Source organism: Saccopteryx leptura, chromosome 6, assembly GCF_036850995.1.
Source record: "Saccopteryx leptura isolate mSacLep1 chromosome 6, mSacLep1_pri_phased_curated, whole genome shotgun sequence".
In the NCBI taxonomy this organism is placed as follows: Eukaryota; Metazoa; Chordata; class Mammalia; order Chiroptera; family Emballonuridae; genus Saccopteryx; species Saccopteryx leptura.
Genome location: NC_089508.1, coordinates 12633325 through 12655503, shown reverse-complemented (window position 1 = coordinate 12655503; position 22179 = coordinate 12633325). Strand labels below are relative to the sequence as shown.

Below are 22179 nucleotides of genomic sequence, written 5' to 3'. Positions count from 1 at the left end.
TAGCAACCAATCATTTCAAAAAAATGCAGTTTAACATAATGGCTACCATGTAGCCTTCTTTCAAGCTGGTCCAAAGAGAAGATATAGGAGAAATTAGAGTTAGATGGATTTGAGTACAATATAAAGGAAAACAAAACAAAACATCTCAATTCAACCAATAAGTAACTGAAAGGAGCCATGTAAATGCTGGCTAAGCATCTGTCAGGAGGATAGTTCCTATATTAAGGAGGAAACATTAAATTGTCTTTAAGGTGCCTTAAAGGAACTTTAACTGTATATTTTAACTGTGGCAGTTTCTAATACTTTCATTACCAAAGACATCTTTTATTGTACACAAATGGATCTCATGTTTAAACATTTGTTTGCTAATCTTGCATATTAACTCTGTTCAGTCAAGTATACAAATGTCCATCATAAGACCAATGGTCTTTCACCAAACTAAAGTAATGCCATTCAGAAGTTTATAAGTGATCATTTGATCGGCTGTGTAGCATTACTAATAGTATACACAAACTTACTCAGAATTTTTAAAAGGAGCTCCAAGATCCCTTTTTACCATCTCCATGGATTTCTAGAGACCACAGACCCTAGGCAGGTGAACTTTTCACATGTATGAGTAGCTATTCAGGTTCAAAATAATTTACATGAACATTGTTAAGATCAGCATGCCAGAAATTAGTTGGGTAATCTCCCTGAGCTACAGTTTCTTCATCTTTAAAATGAGTATAACATATACTGTTATGAAGGGGATGATAGTACAAGACCCACTGAAACAAGCCTAAAACCAGTATCACACTAGTAATAAGATAAATATAACTGTAAGCAACTACTCTGCTATAATGTATATTCAGAATAATTTGGAGGCTTAAATCAGGGCACAGCTATACATATGGTCTTAATTATCCAATTGCAAATTTGGAAGTTAGAAAATGTTTACAACTTGCTCTTCTGTTTCTGTGAAGAACCTAATTTTCATCAAATCACCTTGCCTGCTTATCATCCAACCAAACATGGATTTGCTCATTCATCCTCAAAACAGACTCAATCTTTCCTTTTTTCTTAGGATACATTTTACACTTCACTGAAACCTCAAAACATGAATTTATGTATTTAAGTGTTGAACATCCAAGTCAAATACTCTAGTCTCCAACCTCTCCAATCAAACCTAAGTTTTCTTAAGAACACTAAATACAACAGTGTTTTAAAAAACCATTAAACTACCAGGAAAATATTTCATATTGTACCAATGTTTTTGGACAAAAAAAAATATCACCATTAAAAAAATTTAGAAGTTAATATCAGCTTTCCTAGGTACTCTCTGTGTAACTTCAAGCAAGGCACAATCTTTAGGCATCACCTAAAGTGCAAAATAAAGCAAAACACTAATTTCCTTGTAGTTGTATTTTAGTGTTGAAGATGAAGCAAAGAACTTTATAATTTACAAAATGATATAAGCAAATAGTTATTAAATATATACATGAATGTGTTAGTTAATATTCTTTAATATAAATTATTTTATCTCTGCACCTTCAGGGCAATGAAGAAACTGATACTGATTTCACTTGTGGTGTAGAACAGCGTATGTGTGTTCTGAATAGATACCATTTGAGGGTAGTGCTAGCAGGAACTAAGTGGAGAAAAGATTTACTTTCAGGTATCTCTTGCGTATCAGAAAGGTACAAGAAAGAATGTACTCAAATTGAGAGCTACTTTAAAAATTATAACATTATAAGGCCCTCTTCAGGCTATGTAAGAAATCAAATTCATATCTACACTAGCCTCTACAACAGCAAAGGAAGGAGTTTCTACTATTTAGTTGTGTTACTGGTTGATGATTCTATCAGTGGCCACTTTCTCTTAAACTTTAGGCACAAACAAGATAACTGTGATGTTTTCGTTTTAACTTTTGAGAATTGAGGCTCAGCTGGTTCAACTATCTAGAATATAGTGTCAGTCAAATTGTTTTTTTTTTAAATTTAAGACAACTGCTTTATATGCTAGAGAGACTGGTAGAACTCATATTTTAGAATTAGATTGGCAAAGTATGTTGTAATCTGTCTTTAATTTTTTATTGTAAGGAATCAAGAGGGTAAATTTTCATTTAATCACCAAACAGAGGCTACAGTAATAGACAAAATAAAACACATCTTCAAATTTTTACCTGTTGTTTCTGGTATGCAGTGTTAGGATTTATTTTGGATTCTAATAGTAGAGAGCCTAAGAAACAAAAAGACAAAACATTCCATTATGTAACTGCAAAGCAACAAAACTATATATTCCTTACAAACACACATATATACAGTATTTTCTAAACATTTGATGTACATACAACTTCAGTTAAGAAAATTTCTTTTTCCTAAAAAAAAAAAAAAATTTTTTTTATTGACTGATTTTATAGAAAGAGGAGGGGAAAGGAAAGAAGGGGGGGGGGGAGACAGGAACATATGCTATTCCTGTATGTGCCCTGACTGGAGATCGAACGAGCAACCTCTGTGCTTCGGGATGACATTCTAACTAACCACACTATCCCGCCAGGTCACCCCATCTTTTTTTTAAAGTTAAAGAAACTTCTTAATACAAATATTACCACACTTCTCCATCTTCAAATAATTTATTTCTCACTGTAAGCTAATCTGCACATTTCTGGATTTTTACCCCTAAGAGTGTTATAAGACTTAGGACATTTAAAAAATTACTGCTTTTTAACAAAAAGCAAATTTTAAGACTATACTTACACCTCTCCCTTCATCAACCAGTTACAGTTTATCCCCCAAATGCACTAATCTAAAAACAGGTTCTGGCCCAAAATGCTTGAGAAGCAGGAGGTTTCTCTGCACCTCTTGCCCAAAGCTTTCATTTCTTCTCATATAGCACTTAAAAGCTGATTTACCCAGTCTGAACAGTGGCTAGACAGTTGAGGAAAGGGTGTGCTTAACATCTCCAGATTTAATTAGCTTGCTTTTATGTTAAAATTTGTTACTGATTTTATGACACTGTCCCACATTAGTGATTTACAGACCATTTACTACTATGTGCTCGTAACAGTGCTGTGTTATATACTATAGTAAAATACCAGCATTTATCAAGTTTTAATGACTTAATTGGCATATACCCTATGCACATGAACAACTTTTCACTTCAAGCAAATCCTGTGTCCACACTAGCGAAACTGTTTAACCCAAAATCTCTTTTCCTTTCTGTACTTCAGGTAGCTAAGCAGTCTATATTTTTTCCCACCTGTATCCCCACACCCATTTCTTTAGACTTTTCTTTTTACTAATTTTAGCCAAGGTTCAGATAAGTATTCTCATATTCTAGAGAAAACTGTTTAATCCCCTTCCTCTTATCTTACTCTAACATTTGCCAGAATAGTCAAATTTTCCAGTGTTTCTTCAATTTTCTTTGTGTACAACTACATGATTTTTATTTTGGTAATTATTAAGAAATGTAGTGATTACAGTCACGACAAGAAAAAGCAGCAAGTGAATGAACTCAATGTCTCAAGTCCCTTGAAAGTATTAAATCTCTAACTTTGTAAATATCATTTCATTGTTTTAACTCAGGGGTCGGGAACCTTTTTGGCTGAGATAGCCATGAACGCCAAATATTTTAAAATGTAATTCCATGAGAGCCATACAATGACCTGTGTATGTTACGCATTATCCAATAAAAATTTGGTGTTGTCCCGGAGGACAGCTATGATTGGCTCCAGCCAGCGGTATGAGCGTGTAGGAACATGAGCGGTAGGAAATGAATGGATTGTAATACATTAGAATGTTTTATATTTTTAACATTATTTTTTTAATTAAAGATTTGTCTGCAAGCCAGATGCAGCCATTTTAAGAGCCACATCTGGCTCGTCAGCCATAGGTTCCCGACCCCTGTTTTAACTACTATTACAAAAACTGTGTTCTATTATTTCATAATGAAATTACAGAGCATGTCAGGTACATTATGGATCAAAATTACTTTTTAAAGAGGAGTCATGGCATAAACATGGTTTCTATGAGAACTACATCCCAAAAAACTACTTAGAAATATATCATGGCCCTGGCCAGTTGGCTCAGTGGATAAAATGTCAGCCTGGCCTGCAGACGTCTGGGTTCAATCCCCGGTCAGGGCACACAAGAGAAGCGACCATCTGCTTCTCTTCTCCACCCTGTCCCCCTTCTCACTCTCTTCTCCTCTTGCAGTCAATGGCTCAACTGATTCGAGCGTCAGCCCAGGTGCTGACGATAGCTCAGCTGATCTGAGCGTTGGCCCTACATGGGGGTTTTGGGTGGATCCCAGGCACATGCGAGAGTCCATCTATATCCCCTCCTTTCACTTAAAAAAAGTAAAGAAATATATCATGTCCTCAAAAGCAATCCATCTCTAAAAAACTACATAGCAGAGTGAACAAAAACTGGATTACTTTGTAATGTTTGAAAAAATACAAGGGGTCTAGTGTCATAGAACCAAGCTGAGTAATGCCTACCCAAAAGAAAAAAAATAATCAAAAATATAAAGTTCTGCCTGACCAGGCGGTGGCGCAGTGGATAGAGCATTGGACTAGGATGCGGAAGGACCCAGGTTTGAGACCCTGAGGTCACCAACTTGAGTGCGGGCTCATCTGGCTTGAGCAAAAAGCTCACCAGCTTGGACCCAAGGTCACTGGCTCCAGCAAGGAGTTACTCGGTCTGCTGAAGGCCCCCGGTCAAGGCACATTATGAGAGCAATGAACTAAGGTGTCGCAACGAAAAACTGATGATTGAAGCTTCTCATCTCTCTCCATTCCTGTCCCTATCTATCTCTCTCTCTGTCCCTGTAAAAAAATAAAAAATAAAGTTCTGTGCTACAAATAATACTATCAAGAATGTGAAAGGACAACCCATAGAATGGGAGAAATTATTTGGAAATCATGTATCTGATAAGAGACTGGTATTGAGAACTCTTACAACTACATATACTCAGTAATAAAAAGATCCGATTTAAAAATGGGTAATGGGCCTTGGCCGGTTGGCGCAGTGGTAGAGCCTCCTTGCCTGAAGTGTGGGATGTCCCAGATTCGATTCCCAGTGAGGGCACACAGTAGAAGCGCCTATCTGCTTCTTTACCCCTCACCTACCCCTACCTCTCTCTCTCTCTCTCTCTCTCTCTCTCCATCCTGAGGCCATGGCTCAATTGGAGCGGATTGGCCCTGGGAACTGAGGATGGCTCCATGGCCTCCGCCTCAGGTGCTAAGAAGAGCTCAGATGCTGAGCAACAGAGCAACGCCCTAGATGGGCAGAACATTGCTCCCTGGTGGGCTTGCTGGTTGGATCCAGGTTGGGGCGCATGCAGGAGTCTGTCTCTGGCTCCCCTCCTCTCACTGAATTAAAAAAAATAGGCAATGGATCTGAACAGACATCTGTTCAAAGGAGATATACAAATGCATAATAAACATGAAAAATTGCTTATCATTAGTATCTAGGGCAGGGGTCGGAAACCTATTTGGCTGAGAGCCATTAACACCACATATTTTAAAATGTAATTCTGTGACAGCCATACAACGACCTGTGTACATTACACATTATTCAATAAAAATTTGTTGTTGTCCCGGAGGGCAGCTGTGATTAGCTCCAGCCACCCGCAACCATGAACATGAGCGATAGGAAATTAATGGATTGTAATACATGAGAATGTTTTATATTTTTAATGTTATTTTTTTATTAAAGATTTGTCTGCGAGCCAGATGCAGCCATCAAAAGAGCCACATCTGGCTCGTGAGCCACAAGTTCCCGACCCTGATCTAGGGAAATACAAATTAAAACTACAAATATATATAAGATACCATTTCACACCAGGTAGGCTGCCTATAATCCAAGACAAACAATAGTAAGTGCTGACAGTCAAGTGAAGAAATTGGAACCCTCATACATTTGCTTATGGGTACGAAAAAGGCATCCATTTTGGAAAAGTTTGGCAGTTCCTAAAAAAGTTAGTTATCAACAATTCCCCTCCTACGTATATACTCCAGAAAAATGAAAACATATGTTCACAAAAATACAAGTGTGGGCAAAAGTAAGTTTACATTGCGATTACACAAAACCTTCATTCTTGTATTATTTATTATTGTATTTTCCATATAAACCGTAAACCTACGTGTATACCATGTAATCCCATTTACATAAAGTTCAAAAAGAGGCAAAAATTAACCTGTGGCATTAGAAGTTAGGCTGTGGTTTTACAGTGTCATCAAGTGGGGGTGGGAGAGGTGAAGGAAAGGTAGCAACTGAGAAAGGACATGAACAGGCTTCTGCTGGTTATATGTTTTTTTTTCATCTGTGTACTGGTTATTTTGTAAAAATTCATCAAGCTAAATACAGTACTTATAATCTGTGTACCCTTCTGATATACAGATTATAAATTTAAGAGACAGGGTAAACAACACATGGCACAGGGAGTTGAGTAATCACTTCAAGTTGTGCTTTCAAGAAACATACACACCTGACTTGGGAGCTACTAAAAACAAAACAAAAAAACCTATTATTTTTTAAGTACCAGTCCTTTTTCCATTTGCTTTCAAACTCTCTCTCAGTAGTGTTACAGGGTCAGGGTAAATACAAAGGAAATCACAAGTTGAAAGTTTGAAGTGTTCCCTCCCAAAGCTCTGGCTAAAACAAGAATAAGCATGCACTAGAAGCCTCTAGTGTTATCATGTTTATTCTTTTGGGGGGCTCATTCAAGATGTTAAAGGAAAGCATCTTTCCTAAAACCCATTTCAGCCACATCCAATGGCTTTGGTCTAAGATACCATTTTAGAAAGTTCAGCTCCAGTCCCCAAGTACCATGTTCCCTAAGATATCAGTAGAGATTGTAGAGGATGGAACATGGCAAACAGCTTTTCAGTTTGAAGGCTAAGTGAGATAATAATGAAAAGACATATTTATAAACCATTTCTTAGGTTCCTCACCTCCAACTTCTAGTTTCCAGAAGTTATGAACACTTCTCCAATCAACTGAAAAGGATTCAGTTCAATGTGAGTATGCAACAAACAATCCTTCCCCCCAAGTTTATTTGTATCAGTTGCTATAGCTACAGTACTGGGAACAATTATTCCATCCTAGTAATATATGAGTATGGCTGCAGATGTCCAGTTCAGCTGTAGCCGAGAGGCATTTTTCACATCAGAGACGATGAGAAAATGGAGCAAGATGATCCTTAGTAGAACCTAAGCCAACATCGAGGGAGGTAAAAAAAGGTTCTCAATAAGGGGTACGCATGCTTTTGATGAGTACGTCCAGTACATCTCAGTAACTGCGGCACATATACAAGAGAGCCCTCCACCTCCCACCTTATTTAAGAAACACATTTCATCCTCTCCAAAGAAAGAGATGCCCCTATCCCCCAAGAAGAATTCACTCTTACCCTCCCAGTGACACCTCCTCACACTGTCTCACAAAGACAGTCACAAAGACCAGAGAAAGACAAGCCCACACAACAAGAGTCAGTATCAAAATTTGAGAAAGGCCTTCTCACTTCCAACCTGGATATGTTATTTGGGAAAGAAACATGGAGACACAAAGAAAAATCAAGAGGGTAATCAAGCTAAGGGGAATGCAGCAATAATGCAATTGAATGTGTCACTGCCTGCTATCAATTAGACACTAGCAAGCATAATCAAACGTCCTTGGGTGAACTAAAGAGTACTCCTACACAGCAGGTGCTTGTCAGAGTCCATTCCAAAGAAGCTATGACAGGTCTTCAAGTCACTATTTGCACATATACTTCAGAAAATAAAAAGAAGGTCCTTAATTCTCAATTACTATTACCAAGACTGAAAATCAACAGAACCTTTTTGGAGGGTCATTCATTTATATTTATCTACCAAGCTTTTCAAAACATAATACGCTTTAGTCCAACAACTCTTTGACAAAATTATCTTACCTCCTCACACAGGTGCCAAGCATATGAATAAAGAATCATTGGCAGTATTCGTAATGGTAACCTCTAGAAACAATCTCCATGCCAGCTGTTCTCAAAGTGTGAGGACCTACAGGGGTCTGGAAAATCAGAACTATATTCATATTATTAAAGGTGATTTGTATTTTTCACTCTATTTTCCTCAGTGTCCACACTGTGATATTGTTAACAAGCTGAATACAGATGAGAATCCTCTTTTAAAAAAAAATTTGGCCAGGCTTTAAAGAGATTTGCAAAAATGTAAAATAATGACACTCTTTCATTAAATTTGTTTTAGAAAGGCTTTTTTAAAGTCTTTAGTTTTAATTTCTAATATGGTAAATATCAATACAACTAAACAAAAGCTTTTGGGGATCCTCAGTTTTAAGAGTATAGAAGGTATCCTGAGGACAAAAGTTTGAGAAATGCCACCAAAGAGTGTACTGTGTAAATAAAATATACAGTGGAATACTACTCTACTTTTAGATGAGATAGAACTCTACATCCTAACACAACCGGATGCCCCAAATATACTGACAAAAAGAAGGTCTGTACACTCAGGAAATGGGGGACACAATGGTAGAGGAGGGGAAACACCACAAAGAACATCACATCAAGACAGCTGGAGGTAGAGGACATCACACACTGATAGTAAGAAAAAGTGACAATAAAACAAATAGTGCCAAGTATAAATAATTAGGTCATTAAAAATGGTCCCTCTCTGGCCCTGGCCAGTAGCTCAGTGGTAGAGCATCGGCCTAGCGTGTAGAAGTCCCGGGTTCAATTCCCGGCCAGGGCACACAGGAGAAGTGCCCATTTGCTTCTCCACCCCTCCCCCTCTCCTTCCTCTCTGTCTCTCTCTTCCCCTCCCACAGCGAGGCTCCATTGGAGCAAGGATGGCCCGGGCGCTGGGGATGGCTCCTTGGCCTCTGCCCCAGGCGCTAGAGTGGCTCTGGACGCCCCGGAGGGGCAGAGCATCGCCCCCTGGTGGGTGTGCCGGGTGGATCCCGGTCGGGCGCATGCGGGAGTCTGTCTGACTGTCTCTCCCGGTTTCCAGCTTCAGGAGAAAAAAAAAAAAAAAGGTCCCTCTCTGACTTTTGACATTTTGGTTCCTCTTATAAAATTAAATGTGAGAGCTTTTCCTCTTCCTTTTTTGTACCCTGTTACCTATCCCCAATACACCCTGTCAAAATAAACACCTCCCAGAACTATGGTGAAGGTAGTTTAATGCAAACTAACTAGAGTTTAAATCAGCCCGAATCCAGCCAGCAGATAGCCAGTCTGTTCCCTAATCTAACAATCATATTCACACACTCACACAAATATTTTTAAATGAAAAGATTTTACATTAAAAAATGTATAGAGGCCCTGGCCAGTTGGCTCAATGGTAGAGCATCGGCCTGGCGTGCAGGAGTCCCGGGTTCGATTCCCGGCCAGGGCACACAGGAGAAGCACCCATCAGCTTCTCCACCCACCCCCTCTCCTTCCTCTCTGTCTCTCTCTTCCCCTCCCACAGCCAAGGCTCCATTGGAGCAAAGTTGGCCCAGGTGCTGAGGATGGCTCTGTGCCTCTGCCGCAGGTGCTAGAATGGCTCTGGTTGCAGCAGTGACACCGCAGATGGGCAGAGCATCGCCCCCTGGTGGGCGTGCCGGGTGGATCCCGGTCGGGCGCAAGCAGGAGTCTGACTGCCTCCCCGTTTCCAACTTCAGAAAAATACAAAAAAAAAAAAAAAAAGTATAGATTTCTGGCTGGGTGCATGTAGAATAAGACCATAAGACTAAACAATCAAATAAGCAATACACCAAGACTTATGGTTAGAATAAATCGGGGGTCCCCAAACTTTTTACACAGGGGGCCAGTTCACTGTCCCTCAGGCCATTGGAGGGCCGGACTATAAAAAAAGCTATGAACAAATCCCTATGCACACTGCACATATCTTATTTTAAAGTAAAAAAACAAAACGGGAACAAGTACAATACTTAAAATAAAGAGCAAGTAAATTTAAATCAACAAACTGACCAGTATTTCAATGGAACTATGCTCCTCTCACTGACGACCAATGAAAGAGGTGCCCCTTCCAGAAGTGCGACGGGGCCGGATAAATGGCCTCAGGGGGCTGCATGTAGCCTGCAGGCCATAGTTTGGGGACCCCTGGAATAAATAGTACATCCTAGGGTTGCTGTATTAACTGAATATTTACACTGAAGTGGCTATCCGGGTAGCTAGTACATAATTAGTACTCAAGCCTAGTTTTTTTAGGGCATGAACAGAAAATTATTTCACTGGCCTCATTGTACAGCTAAATAGTAGAAAAATTAGTATTGAAAATAATGATCCAGAAACACATCACAAATAAAAGGGTAACCAGCACAGGTTCATCACACTGCTTAAGAAAAAGATTCTAGCAGATATTTAGAAAATACCACACGAAAACTGTTGAGAGTTGTAATTTCTGGCACAGTTTTTTTTTGGTATTTTTCCAGTCAGAAGTGGGGAGGCAGTCAGACAGACTCCTGCATGCACCCTACCAGGATCCACCTGCATGGCCACCAGGGGGCGTTGCTCCACTACAACTGGTGCCATTCTAGTACCTGAGGGGAGGCCATGGAGCCGTCCTCAGCGCCTGGGCCAACCTTGCTCCAATGGAACCCTGGCTGTGGGAGGGGGAGAGAGAGATAGGAAGGAGAGGGGGAAGGGTGGAGAAGCAGATGGGTGCTTTTCTTGTGTGCCCTGGCCGGGAATTGAACCCAGGACTTCCACATGCCGGGCCGACACTCTACCACTGAGCCAACTGGCCAGGGCCTCTGGTACACAGTTTTATTTACCTGGAAAATTCATTTCCTTTCACTGGAGAAATGAGATATTATAGAGTTTCTGTAACTTTTTTGGTTCTATATTCAACCAACAACCAAACAACCAACCAGATTCAGCCAGTATAGGAATGTCTGCTTTGGCGTTAAGAAGCATAGGTCCCAGCATTAGTTTAGAATTGGATAAACACGAATTTCAGGATGAACAGCTCCAGGTCTGTCACTCCTGAGTAAGCAGTTCAATCTCTAGGCTCTCTAGTACACTGCCTCATTTTTATTTTTTTGAGAGACAGGGAGACATGGAGAGAAAGTAGCATCAACTCATAGTTGTGACATTTTTGCTGTTCAATGATTGCTTCTCATGCGTACCCTGACCAGAGGACTTCAGTCAAGCCAGCTTCAAGCCAGCAACTGTGGGATCATGCTGGTGAGCCCATGCTCAAGCCGGCGTCCTCAGGGTTTTGAACCTAGGACCTCAGTGTCCCAGACTGATGCTCTATCCACTGTGCAACTGTTGGTCAGGCTCCAGTATATTGTTCTTATCAATGCTCAAAGTTAAGGGCAGGGGTTTTTAGGTACTATGCTTCATTAGGAGGAAGGAAACACCATCAAAAATTAGTTACTAGAAGTCCAAAATCTCATCTGGAGAGGAGACTTGTGTATACTTTATACTTATAGCAGGTCTATGTTCCGAGTCCCTCTCTGCTGATTTTATGATCCATAGATTACACATGGCATTTAAAAACTGAAAAGGTTTAGGGAAAAAAATTGGTAGCATTACATGAAAAGGTTCCACAGCTGTGTCAAGTCTTCACCACACTCTAGCCCCATTAACTATATCCAATGCAGTTGATGGCCCTCAACCATTCAGTTATCACATGTAACAGATGATAATAAATAAGGGTTTGGTTGCTTGTTTTCTACAAAGTAGGTCAATATAAAAAAAAAAGTGTTTAAATCAGTTGTTCAAATGAAGTATTTCTCCCAGTACTGACATTAATAAGCTCTTCTTGGTAGCTAAATCTAGCCTGCTTCCTGCATGCAAGATTCTATACTACCGATTTATAAGAAAAGTAATAAAAAATGCTGATGCTTTCTCTGTTCATTTTTCTCACCACAGCAGCCAAAACAAAACAAAAAAGACTTCCCCACCCCAGTGCTCTGACCTCCTTTTCTAATTATAATAGGGTAGAGGCAACCATGGTCTACCAAGAGGCAGAGAAGCTCAGGATTCCAGTTCTTACCACTAGCTAGCAGTGCTACCTTGACCAAAACATTTTCCCAAGTCTCATTTTCTTCACACCTCATCCCAACAGTGAGCATTTAGCCTTTTTAACTGTAAAACTACCCAGTCAGATATTGACAAAACTATTTTGAAATGTAAAAAGTACTTGATAAAATTTAAAGTAAAAACCAAAAAAACTCCCCAAAAACAACAACCCATTATTATTGACGCTTGGCAAGTAATCCAGAGCAGAGAACATGGATATAACTTCATTTTAAAAGACATCCTTCAGTGTGTAGAGAAATTCCGATTTCTTTCCTTTACCAAGTCTAAAATCAGCAGGTAAAGACCGTATGAAGAAAAGTGGAATGAGCTGAACATAAAGTGAGAGATGACATTATGCTCACTTCAGGAAGTTAACAGGTACAGCATAAGCTGAAAGAAAAAAAAATTACTACATAATCTTTATAGGAAGATGAAACATTGCAGGCACACTGCTATGATAAAACCTGAGAAATGAGATAGCCTAGCTTATTAAGAAAAATATATGTTCCTAAAACTTATCTTGTCCAAAGGAACCTACTGAATAAGGATGCAATCCAGAAAATGGGCTCAAGGGCTTGGTGGGACATCTATCCTCCCCACGGCAAAATGGACTACAGACTTTCCAAGCCACTCAGCTTAGGGGGAAAGAGCATTCCTACCCCCACAGATGTGCCCTGTAACAGGGAGGCCACAGCACTTCCATTCAGAAACTGCGTTCCTGATTTTCAGGTAAGCGTATAAGCTCCTCTAATAAGAAAAATGACTCATCTTACAGAAAATCAGAAATGCTTTCTATTTTGCTCTTCACAATAAAAATAAAATTCTCAATTATCCGATGATGGAGAATGAGGAAAGCACCCAATAATAGATAACTCAAGGTAGCAGCCAATACAAAAACTCCTACTTGTGGGGCTTGGAGATAACCTGTACGTTTAAGTACCTTTCTGCTTAAAAGTTCTTTTCCTTTTGAAATAAGCTTTGAATCTAAGAAAGCAGCAAATACAAGTCAACAATATGAACACATGGGAATTTAAAACACTGTAAACAGTTAATTATAATAAAATAACTGAAACACTATTTTCAAGCCGTAGGCTAGATATCTCACTCAAACACAGTTTGAATATTGACCTTGCTTCTTAACTAAGCTGTGTTATTTAGTCCCTCTGAGCCTCAGTTTTCTCATCTATAAAATAAGGCAAATAAATCCTATTCCACAAGACACAAAGAAAGAAAGAGTCTCTGGAACATAGAGACTCTTTCAAAAAATTCTGGTTATTCCTCTTTGCAGATTTCCTGCTAGAAAATACATTACTCAAGCCCTGGCTGGGTAGCTCAATTGGTTAGAGTGTCATCCCAGCACACTGAGATTGCGGGTTCAATTCCCGGTCAGGCCACATATAAAAACCAACCAGCAACGGCATAAATGAGCAGAACAAAAAAAGTTGATGTGCGGTAGAGCGTCGGCCTAGCGTGCGGAGGACCCGGGTTCGATTCCCGGCCAGGGCACACAGGAGAAGCGCCCATTTGCTTCTCCATCCCTCTGCCGCGCTTTCCTCTCTGTCTCTCTCTTCCCCTCCCGCAGCTAAGGCTCCATTGGAGCAAAGATGGCACGGGCGCTGGGGATGGCTCTGTGGCCTCTGCCTCAGGCGCTAGAGTGGCTCTGGTCGCAACATGGCGACGCCCCAGAGGGGCAGAGCATCGCCCCCTGGTGGGCAGAGCGTCGCCCCCTGGTGGGCGTGCCGGGTGGATCCCGGTCGGGCGCATGCGGGAGTCTGTCTGACTGTCTCTCCCTGTTTCCAGCTTCAGAAAAATGAAAAAAAAAAAAAAAAAAAGTTGATGTTCTCTCTCTCTAAAATCAAAAAATTAAAAAAAGAAAAAAAAGTATATCAGTCATCAAACTAAATATTATTTACAACAGTATTTTAGAATCTACCAGGCGTCCCCAAACTGCGGCCCACTGAGGCCATTTATCAGGCCCCCGCCGCACCCCCGGAAGGGGCACCTCTTTCATTGGTGGTCAGTGAGAGGAGCACTGTATGTGGCGGCCCTCCAACGGTCTGAGGGACAGTGAACTGGCCCCCTGTGTAAAAAGTTTGGGGACCTCTGATAAGCCAACTCTTTGGGTTTAGTTTTCTTTGTAATGTAAATTTAACAAGGGCAGCCCTGGCCAGTTGGCTCAGCAGTAGTGTCGAAACCGTGTATGGAAGTCTCTGGTTCGATTCCCAGCCAGGGCACACAGGAGAAGCGCCCATCTGTCTCTCTCTTCCCCTCCTGCAGCCAAGGCTCCATTGGAGCAAGGTTGGTTGGCCCAGGCACTGAGGATGGCTCCATGGCCTCCACCTCAGGCACTAGAATGGCTCAGGTTGCAGAGGAGCAATGCCCCAGATGGGCAGAGCATTGCCCCCTGGTGGGCATGCCCGGTGGATCCCAGTCAGGCGCATGCAGGAGTCTGTCTGCCTGCCTCCCCCTGCTTCTCATTTCAGAAAAATACAAAAAAAAACAAAAAAAAAAACCCCAAAACCTTGACAAGGGCACAACAGTTAACTTGTTTCATCTCTTTCCCTATTAAGATAAAAATTAAACCTAGCCCTGGCCAGTTGGCTCAGTGGTAATGTCGGCCTGGCGTGCAGGAGTCCCGGGTTCGATTCCTGGCCAGGGCACACAGAAGTGCCCACCTGCTTCTCCACTCCTCCCCCTCTTCTTCCTCTCTGTCTCTCTCTTCCCCTCCCGCAGCCAAGGCTCCACTGGAGCAAAAGTTGGCCCGGGCGCTGAGGATGGCTCTGTGGCCTCTGCCTCAGACCCTAGAATGTCTCTGGTTGCAGCAGAGCATCGCCCCATGGTAGGCATGCCGGGTGGATCCCGGTCGGGCGCACGCGGGAGTCTGTCTGACTGCCTCCCCATTTCCAACTTCAGAAAAATACCAAAAAAAAGAAAAAAATTAAATCTATTTTGTGCCAGCCATTCAACCTGCCTTATTGCGGGCCCCAACGGGATGGAGGGAGGTTAGTGGCGATTTCTACAGTAGTGAAAATAAAAATGGGGGGAACCTCCCCACACACAGATTTTTTTATTATTATGCTAAGAGTATGATTCCCGCTCTGGCTGGGTGGCTCAGTTGGATAGAGCATAATCCCAGTATGCCAAGGTTGTGGGTATGATCCCCAATCAGGGCACATACAAGAGTCAACCAAAGAATGCATAAATAAGTAGAACAACAAACCAATGTTTGTTTCTCTCCTCCTTCCTCTCTAAAATCAATCAATAAATTAAAAAAACAAATTTGATAAGAGTATATAATTCCCTATGACAGTAACATTAAGAACTTATAAAAGTACTTTAGACAAGACTAATTTAATGAGACCAATTAAACATATGAAGGTTTTATCCTAAATTATGAGACTCCAGAGATTTGATTCAAATCTACCACGCTTTCATCTCAACAGTTCTCAACAGTTAACTGAACCTACAAAGTCCATGCTTTCCAACTTACTATGTAAGTTTTCCCAGCATCCCAAGTTGTAGAGGGTTGGTTACTATGTAACAGTCAAATACAAAAGCTCACTAACACTTGACATTCAAACTTATATTTTAACAGGCCTCAGAAAAATAAACCCGATGCATTTAAGACCCTTTAAATGCCTCCCAAAGGAATATAATTTTTCTCCAATTTTGTTATTTTGGATAAACCCGATGCATTTAAGACCATGCCTCCCAAAGGAATATAATTTTTCTCCAAGTTTGTTATTTTGGGTAACCTTATTAATATAACCTGTTGGCAATATACTCTAAATTACTATTTTTCAATTCAAGTTGAAAATCAATGTTCCTATAGTCTTCAATTACGCAAGGGTGAGTCTTGTTTGTTTTTACATAGAACTGGAATTAGGGGGTAGAAAGTCCAGTTTAAATTCTTTAAAATTCGTTTGTAATAATTCAGCTACAGGGGAAATGCAATCATAATAAAACAAAACAGCTCCTGTAAAATTATAAACCAACAAAAGAGGTTTTAAATTTAGGATAAACAATTTGAAAAGAGTTTCATCGGACACGAGCATTCGAAGTGACATTCGCATATGCCACAGAGGGAGGGAAGTGGCAGTCACAAGAAGTTGTTAAAAACGTGAACCATTTATTTTTTTAACAACTTGGTCTTTGAACCTTAGGGCTGTTTCCAAATACCTGAAGCACTGGCACAAGGGCCGATTCCAACGGTTTTAAAGATAATCTGCCAACTTTTCCACCCGTTAACTGAACCAAATAATGTATACACCTTTAAGCAACCAAAAAAGCCAGCAGAGAATGATCTCAAACTTGCAAGATGTTTACACAGTGAAACTACAAACAAAATTCTGTATTACTGATGAAAATGAAAGACAACTAATGATGGGGAACACAAAACTATCTTCTCCCAGCAAAGTAGCATTTTTTTCTCTGCCGAGTGGAGTTGCCAGGACCATGAACCAGTGTTGCCAACCTGCAATAACATCAGAAAGGTGTAACAGAAATGTTTTTCCTTTTAAAAAAAGAGAAAGAAAAGACAGTGAAATGTCCTCCAAACGGGGAAACAGCTAGGAACTTGCAGCTCCGGCCAAGTCGCACGCCTGCTTCACAGATGGGTGAACTAAGGAGGCAGACCGGATTCATCAGAGCCTTTCTCAAGGTCACTGGAGCGCAAAGAACGGCCGGGGCCGGACTCCCGGTCCCAAGTCCCCGACCTGCCCCCACGCCCCGGCGCACAGCGCGGACAGCCCGCCGCGCTCGGAGAAAGCAGCGTTCCGAGCGCTCTCGGGCAGCTCCCGGGCCGCTGGGGGCCGGTGGCGGGCGCCCCTCCGCCCCGGGGTGAGAGGGCCCCAGGCCCGCGGGGGCGAGGGTCCCGCCGCGAAGGGCTCACTCACCGTCGCTCTCGGCTCGCACCAGCAGGGACATGCCCTTCAGCCGCTCCACGTAGCCGGACGACACGTGCCCCGTGCCCCGGTCGTCCCACTGCCGGTCCTCGTTGAGCGTGTACACCTTCACCCGCCGCCGAGTGTCGGTCATCGTGCCGCCCGCCCGAGGGCCGGGCCGCGGGCCCCGCCGGAGTCGCCCAGGAAGGGGGCCCGGGAGAGGCGGAGGCCGAGGCCGAGGCCGCGGGGCGCCTGCAAGCGGAAGGCTGCCGGCTTCACTGGCGCCGTTGGCCGCCGCGGGGCCGCGCCGCCGCCCGCATGGCCCGCTCCCGCCCCCGAGCTCTGGGCCGCCGCCTCTCCTCGCCTCCGGAGCCGCGGCGCTATTGTCCGGGCCCGGCGAGCCCGGCCGCCTCGCAGCCTCCCGCCCCGCCGCGCTAGCAAGTCGGGCCGCGGGTCACTGCCCTGCTCCCGCCGCCACCATCACGTCCGCGAAGCCGCTTCCCGCGCCGCCGCCTCCTCAGGCCGCCGCCGCCATGTTTTCCTTCCTGCTACCTGGCCCTGCCACCGCAGCCGGTGGCTCCGATCCGCTCTCGCTAGCTTCAAATGTCCCACGCCGCCGGGCGCCTGCTCCTGCTGCAGCTGCCTCCTCAACGCGAGAGACTCCGAGGGCCCCCAGGCGCCGAGCGCTCCAGGCTATTGGAAGTCTCTTTCCTCCGCCGCTGCCGCCGCCTCTTCCGTCTTCCTCACGGAGCCAAAGCCGCCGCCATCTTGGTTCGCCCCTCAATAGCGGCGCGCGGGGCCACCCAGGCAGCAGCTGCAGGGGCGGCCCGCTGACCCCACCATTTAAAGAGACAGGAGTGAGGCCAGGAGCCTCGCTGCGTCGAAGGCCTCGGACGGAGGCGGGAGGCGGGCGCCGAGTTGCCGAGGTGGCGGGAGCACAGGATGCGGAGGAGGGAGAACGCTGGTCGCGCCGGTGACGGCCGGGGCTCCCTCGCGCTCGCTGCACGCACCGTCGTGCGAGCGTGGGGCGGTGTGTGCGTGCGTCGCGCCCTGTGTTCGTCATCAGCCCCGCTCGGGGACTAGGTAGGGGCGTGGAGTCCGCCTCTGGCCGGGCGGGTGAGCCCGTAATCTCCGCCCGGGGCGCTCGGTGTCTGGGGCTGAGCGTCGGCCCGCCGGCTGCCCGAAGGGCTCGCTGTCCAGTCGCCGGGCCCCTTCGGCCTGGGGCTCTCCCGCGGCGCGCCCGCCTCTACCACTGTCTTTTCGGGTCACCTTAGGCACCGGGCGCGCGGAGATCGGGCCGCCGGACCCCCGCGGACTTGAGGCGGCTCTCCTTGGGGACGAAATTGGAAACCTTCCGGGACGGCCACAGGTTTTGGCAGAGCGGCCAGCCGCTGGTCTTGGGGGCTGCAGCGGGGGGCACTCCGTGGTGCGGCGAGGCTAGGAACTTGGGACAGTTCGTATTTTCTAGGTCTGGGACCCAGCCCAGGAAGTGACAAGGCTGAAACCTCACCTTAAAATTCATCTACCTCCATTTCTTCATCCTTTATGAGAACAATTGTTTACTAGCCTTCTCCATTGCAAATAGTAGTGGAGGAGGTTGCAAAATCAAAGTGCTGTACTGTATAATCAGGATGAGTAATTCCCAACGTTCCGTGTTAAGCACAGCAAATCTTCACCAGAAATAACGTTCATTTGCCAGGATGTCTACGTCATTGCTGTCCAGTGGAAATAAAATACGAGCCATATGTAACTTAAAATTTTATAGTAGACACTTTTTAAGAAAAGAATGAAGAAACTGCTGGAATTTATTTTAATGTATTTTATTGAATAGTCTCTTCAAAACAATAAAAATATGAGATGTCACATTTGTTTTTTCCTTTCTTTTTTTTTTTTTTTTTTTTGTATTTTTCTAAAGTTGGAAATGGGGAGGTAGGCAGGCAGACAGACTCCCGCATGCCCCCGACCGGGATCCACCGGGCATGCCCACCAGGGGGTGATGCTCTGCCCATCTGGGGCGTGGCTCTGTTGCGACCAGAGCCATTCCAGCGCCTGAAGCAGAGGCCACAGAGCCATCCTCAGCACCTTGGCTGCGGGAGGGGAAGAGAGAGACAGAGAGGAGGGAGAGGGGGAGGGGTGGAGAAGCAGATGGGCGCTTCTGTGTGCTCTGGCCGGGAATCGAACCCGGGACTCCCACATGCCAGGCCGACGCTCTACCACTGAGCTAAACGGCCAGGGCCTGTTTTTTCCTTTTTTTGTTTGTATTGTATAAGAATTTATTGGAGCCAAACTGAGACACATGCCAGGCAGCAAGATCTCAAGTGCTCTGCTACATTCCTTTTTTTTCTGCTTAAAATGCAATGTGTATTTTACCCTTAGTGTAAGTTTCTATTTGGATGCTAAATTTTTGTTGGAAATACATGATTTGTATTTAGATTTCATTAAATTTACCATAGAAAAAGATTCACATACCCAAGTTATTTCAAATATACTTAAAGTGTTTCCAAAAATGAATCAACTATCATTTATTCAATTTAAAGAAAATTAAGTGAAGTTTAAAATTCAGTTCCTCTAGCCACATTTCAAGTGCTCAGCAGCCACCTGTGACTATGCCTACCCTGATGGCAGGTGCAGGTGTTTAACACTACCAGGAATTTCCTATCAAACTTGCTGTGTAGTTTGAGTTATAACCATCTGTTCAGAAAGAGGCCCTGCTGACACTGGTAGGACAGAGGGGCTTCCCAGGATGCGGGATGTCAGTTTTAGAATCAGAAGTTGGGTTCTTTTTTTTTTTTTCTTAAATTTTATTTTTATTTATTCATTTTAGAGAGGAGAGAGAGAGAGAGAAGGGGAGGAGCTGGAAGCATCAACTCCCATATGTGCCTTGACCAGGCAAGCCCAGGGTTTCGAACCAGCGACCTCAGCATTTCCAGGTCAACGCTTTATCCACTGGGCCACCACAGGTCAGGCCAGAAGTTGGGTTCTTTCTCCCCCATAGTGTCAATACAAAGAGATGCTTAAAAGGACCTGAGAGTGCTATCATTTACAAACAAAACTGGAAAATTATAAAAAATAATAGCCTTTTTTTTTTTTAATTAAGTGAAGGGCAGGGAGGCAGAGACATACTCCCACATGTGCCCCGACCGGGATCCACCTGGCAAGTCCCCTACCAGGTGATGCCCTGCCCATCTGGGGTTGCTGCTCTCTTGCTCAGCAACTGAACTATTTTAGTGCCTGAGGTGAAGCCACGGAGCCATCTTCAGCACCTGGGCCAACTTGTTTGAACCATTTCTAGCCATTGCTGTGGAAGGGGGAAGAGAGAGAGAGGGTATGGGAGGGTGGAGAAGCAGAGAATGGTCGCTTCTCCTGTGTACCCTGCCTGGGAATCGAACCTAGGAAATCCACACTCCTGGCAGACCTCCACCACTGAGCTTACTGGCCAGGGCCCCAATTGTTTTTGATAAAAAGTAAAGTGCAGTAATTTTAAGAATCAGGACATGGCAATGATTCTGTCCACTTTTGACACAGTAAGACATTGTTAAATTTACTTATGGTATTACTTATTTGTTCCCCAAACCAAATGTGAAATAATTTGTGGAAAAATACATTTTTTTATCCTTTTAAGCTAAGTTAAATATCAGGGATTATTTATCAAGGATTTTTAAAAGATTTACTATTATATATGTTACCAGGAACATTAGCTTATGTTTAAATAAACTTAATATAATCTTAAATAACAGTTGAGTTCTATCAATCAAGGTCCTACCAGAGAAACAACCAGTAGGATGCATCTATACAGAGAAAAAGATGTCAAGGAAATGCTTATGTGATAAGGTATCGCTAGGCAAGTCAGATACATAGGGCAGGTCAACAACAGGCTGGGAACTCTTGGGCAGGAGCTGGCACTGTGGTCCACAGATAGAATTTCTTCTTCCCCAGAGAAACCTCAGTTTTGGTCTTAAGGCCTTTCCATTGAATGAATGAGGCCTACCCAGATCACCAAGGATGATCTTCTCAATACCACATCTACAAAATCAATAGCTAGGTTACCAATTAATTGAATAACTGGATACTATAGCCTAGCCAAAATGACTACAGTAGTAAAGAAATACTTCACTTAATCACTTACCCACATGCCATGCACAAATAGTAATCCTATTTAAGAAAATTCCTAATGGAGTTCAATAAGGGGGGTTGCAGAGCACAAAAGGCTGAGATACAATATCAGTGGTCAAATGTGTGAGTGTTGTGTTATGGATTCAGGTCCTGTCTCTTAGTGGCTATACAATATTTGCAAGGTTGTTAGCCTCTCCCTCTCCCCCCCAATGCCTCAGCTTCCTCACCCATGAGGAATAATAATAATTCTAAGGTTGTAAGGATTAAAAAGGATACAGATTCCTCCTATGCTCTAAACATAAAACTTTCCCCCTGAACCCTTATACCTTCACCTCCATGCGGAGAGTCAACTCATAGACAGTGGAGCCAACTCATTATGCAATATTTATACCTACTCTATGTTACTTACCTTGGTCCATTTGCATTTTTCTTTTATAGTGCGCTAATGAAAAAACAAACCCTGGTCTGACCAGGCAGTGGCTCAGTGGATAGAGCATCAGACTGGGATGTGGAAGACCCAGGTTCGAGACTCCGAGGTCGCCAGTTTGAGCATGGGCTCATCTGGTTTGAGCAAAGCTCACTAGCTTGGACCCAAGGTTGCTGGCTCGAGCAAGGGGTTACTCGGTCTGCTGTAGCCCCACGGTCAAGGCTCATATGAGAGCAATCAATGAACAACTAAAGTGTCGCAACGAAAAACTGATGATTGATGCCTCTCATCTCTCTCCATTCCTGTCTGTCTGTCCCTATCTATCCCTCTCTCTGACTCTCTCTCTGTCTCTGTAAATAAAAAAAACAAAAACAAACAAACAAACAAAAACCCTGGAAGGAACAAGGACAAAGCTACTGGACTGTGCACAGCCCTGCTCCGGAATGCACCATTCACATAGACGACCTGCGTGTTTGCCTGGGAGACCATGTTATCTACATGGAGGGAAAGCATGGCGCCAAAAGATTGGAACTCTGTCGTTTAGCCACTAAATTAGTGGTCTAGTGTAAGACACTTAACTTCTTTGGGCCTCAGTTTTCTAATCCTGATGAGATGACCTTTAAGGACACTTACAGCTTTTAAATTCCATAGGTGTGCAGCAATAATGGTGACAATAACAGAAACCATTAAATTATCCCTATACAGGCAGATGCCAGTATGACCATACGTTGGCATTTTCATAGCACCATGTTA

At 43.5% G+C, this 22179-nt stretch overlaps 1 protein-coding gene across 2 annotated transcripts in view; it reads right to left on the bottom strand.

The window, feature by feature from the left end:
- Positions 1 to 18709, bottom strand: part of PPP4R3A (protein phosphatase 4 regulatory subunit 3A) — a 45335-nt gene extending 26626 nt beyond the window's left edge. The window contains exons 1-2 of one of the 2 annotated variants that reach the window (XM_066388074.1): positions 16899 to 18709; positions 2162 to 2217 (exon numbers count right to left, since the gene is read on the bottom strand). In XM_066388074.1, the coding sequence (XP_066244171.1) occupies positions 2162 to 2217; positions 16899 to 17040 (198 nt within the window). In that variant the 5' untranslated portion in view covers positions 17041 to 18709. The remainder of the gene's footprint in view (positions 1 to 2161; positions 2218 to 16898) is intronic. The other variant, XM_066388075.1, reaches the window with a different exon arrangement.
- Between the last annotated feature and the right edge of the window lie 3470 nt (positions 18710 to 22179).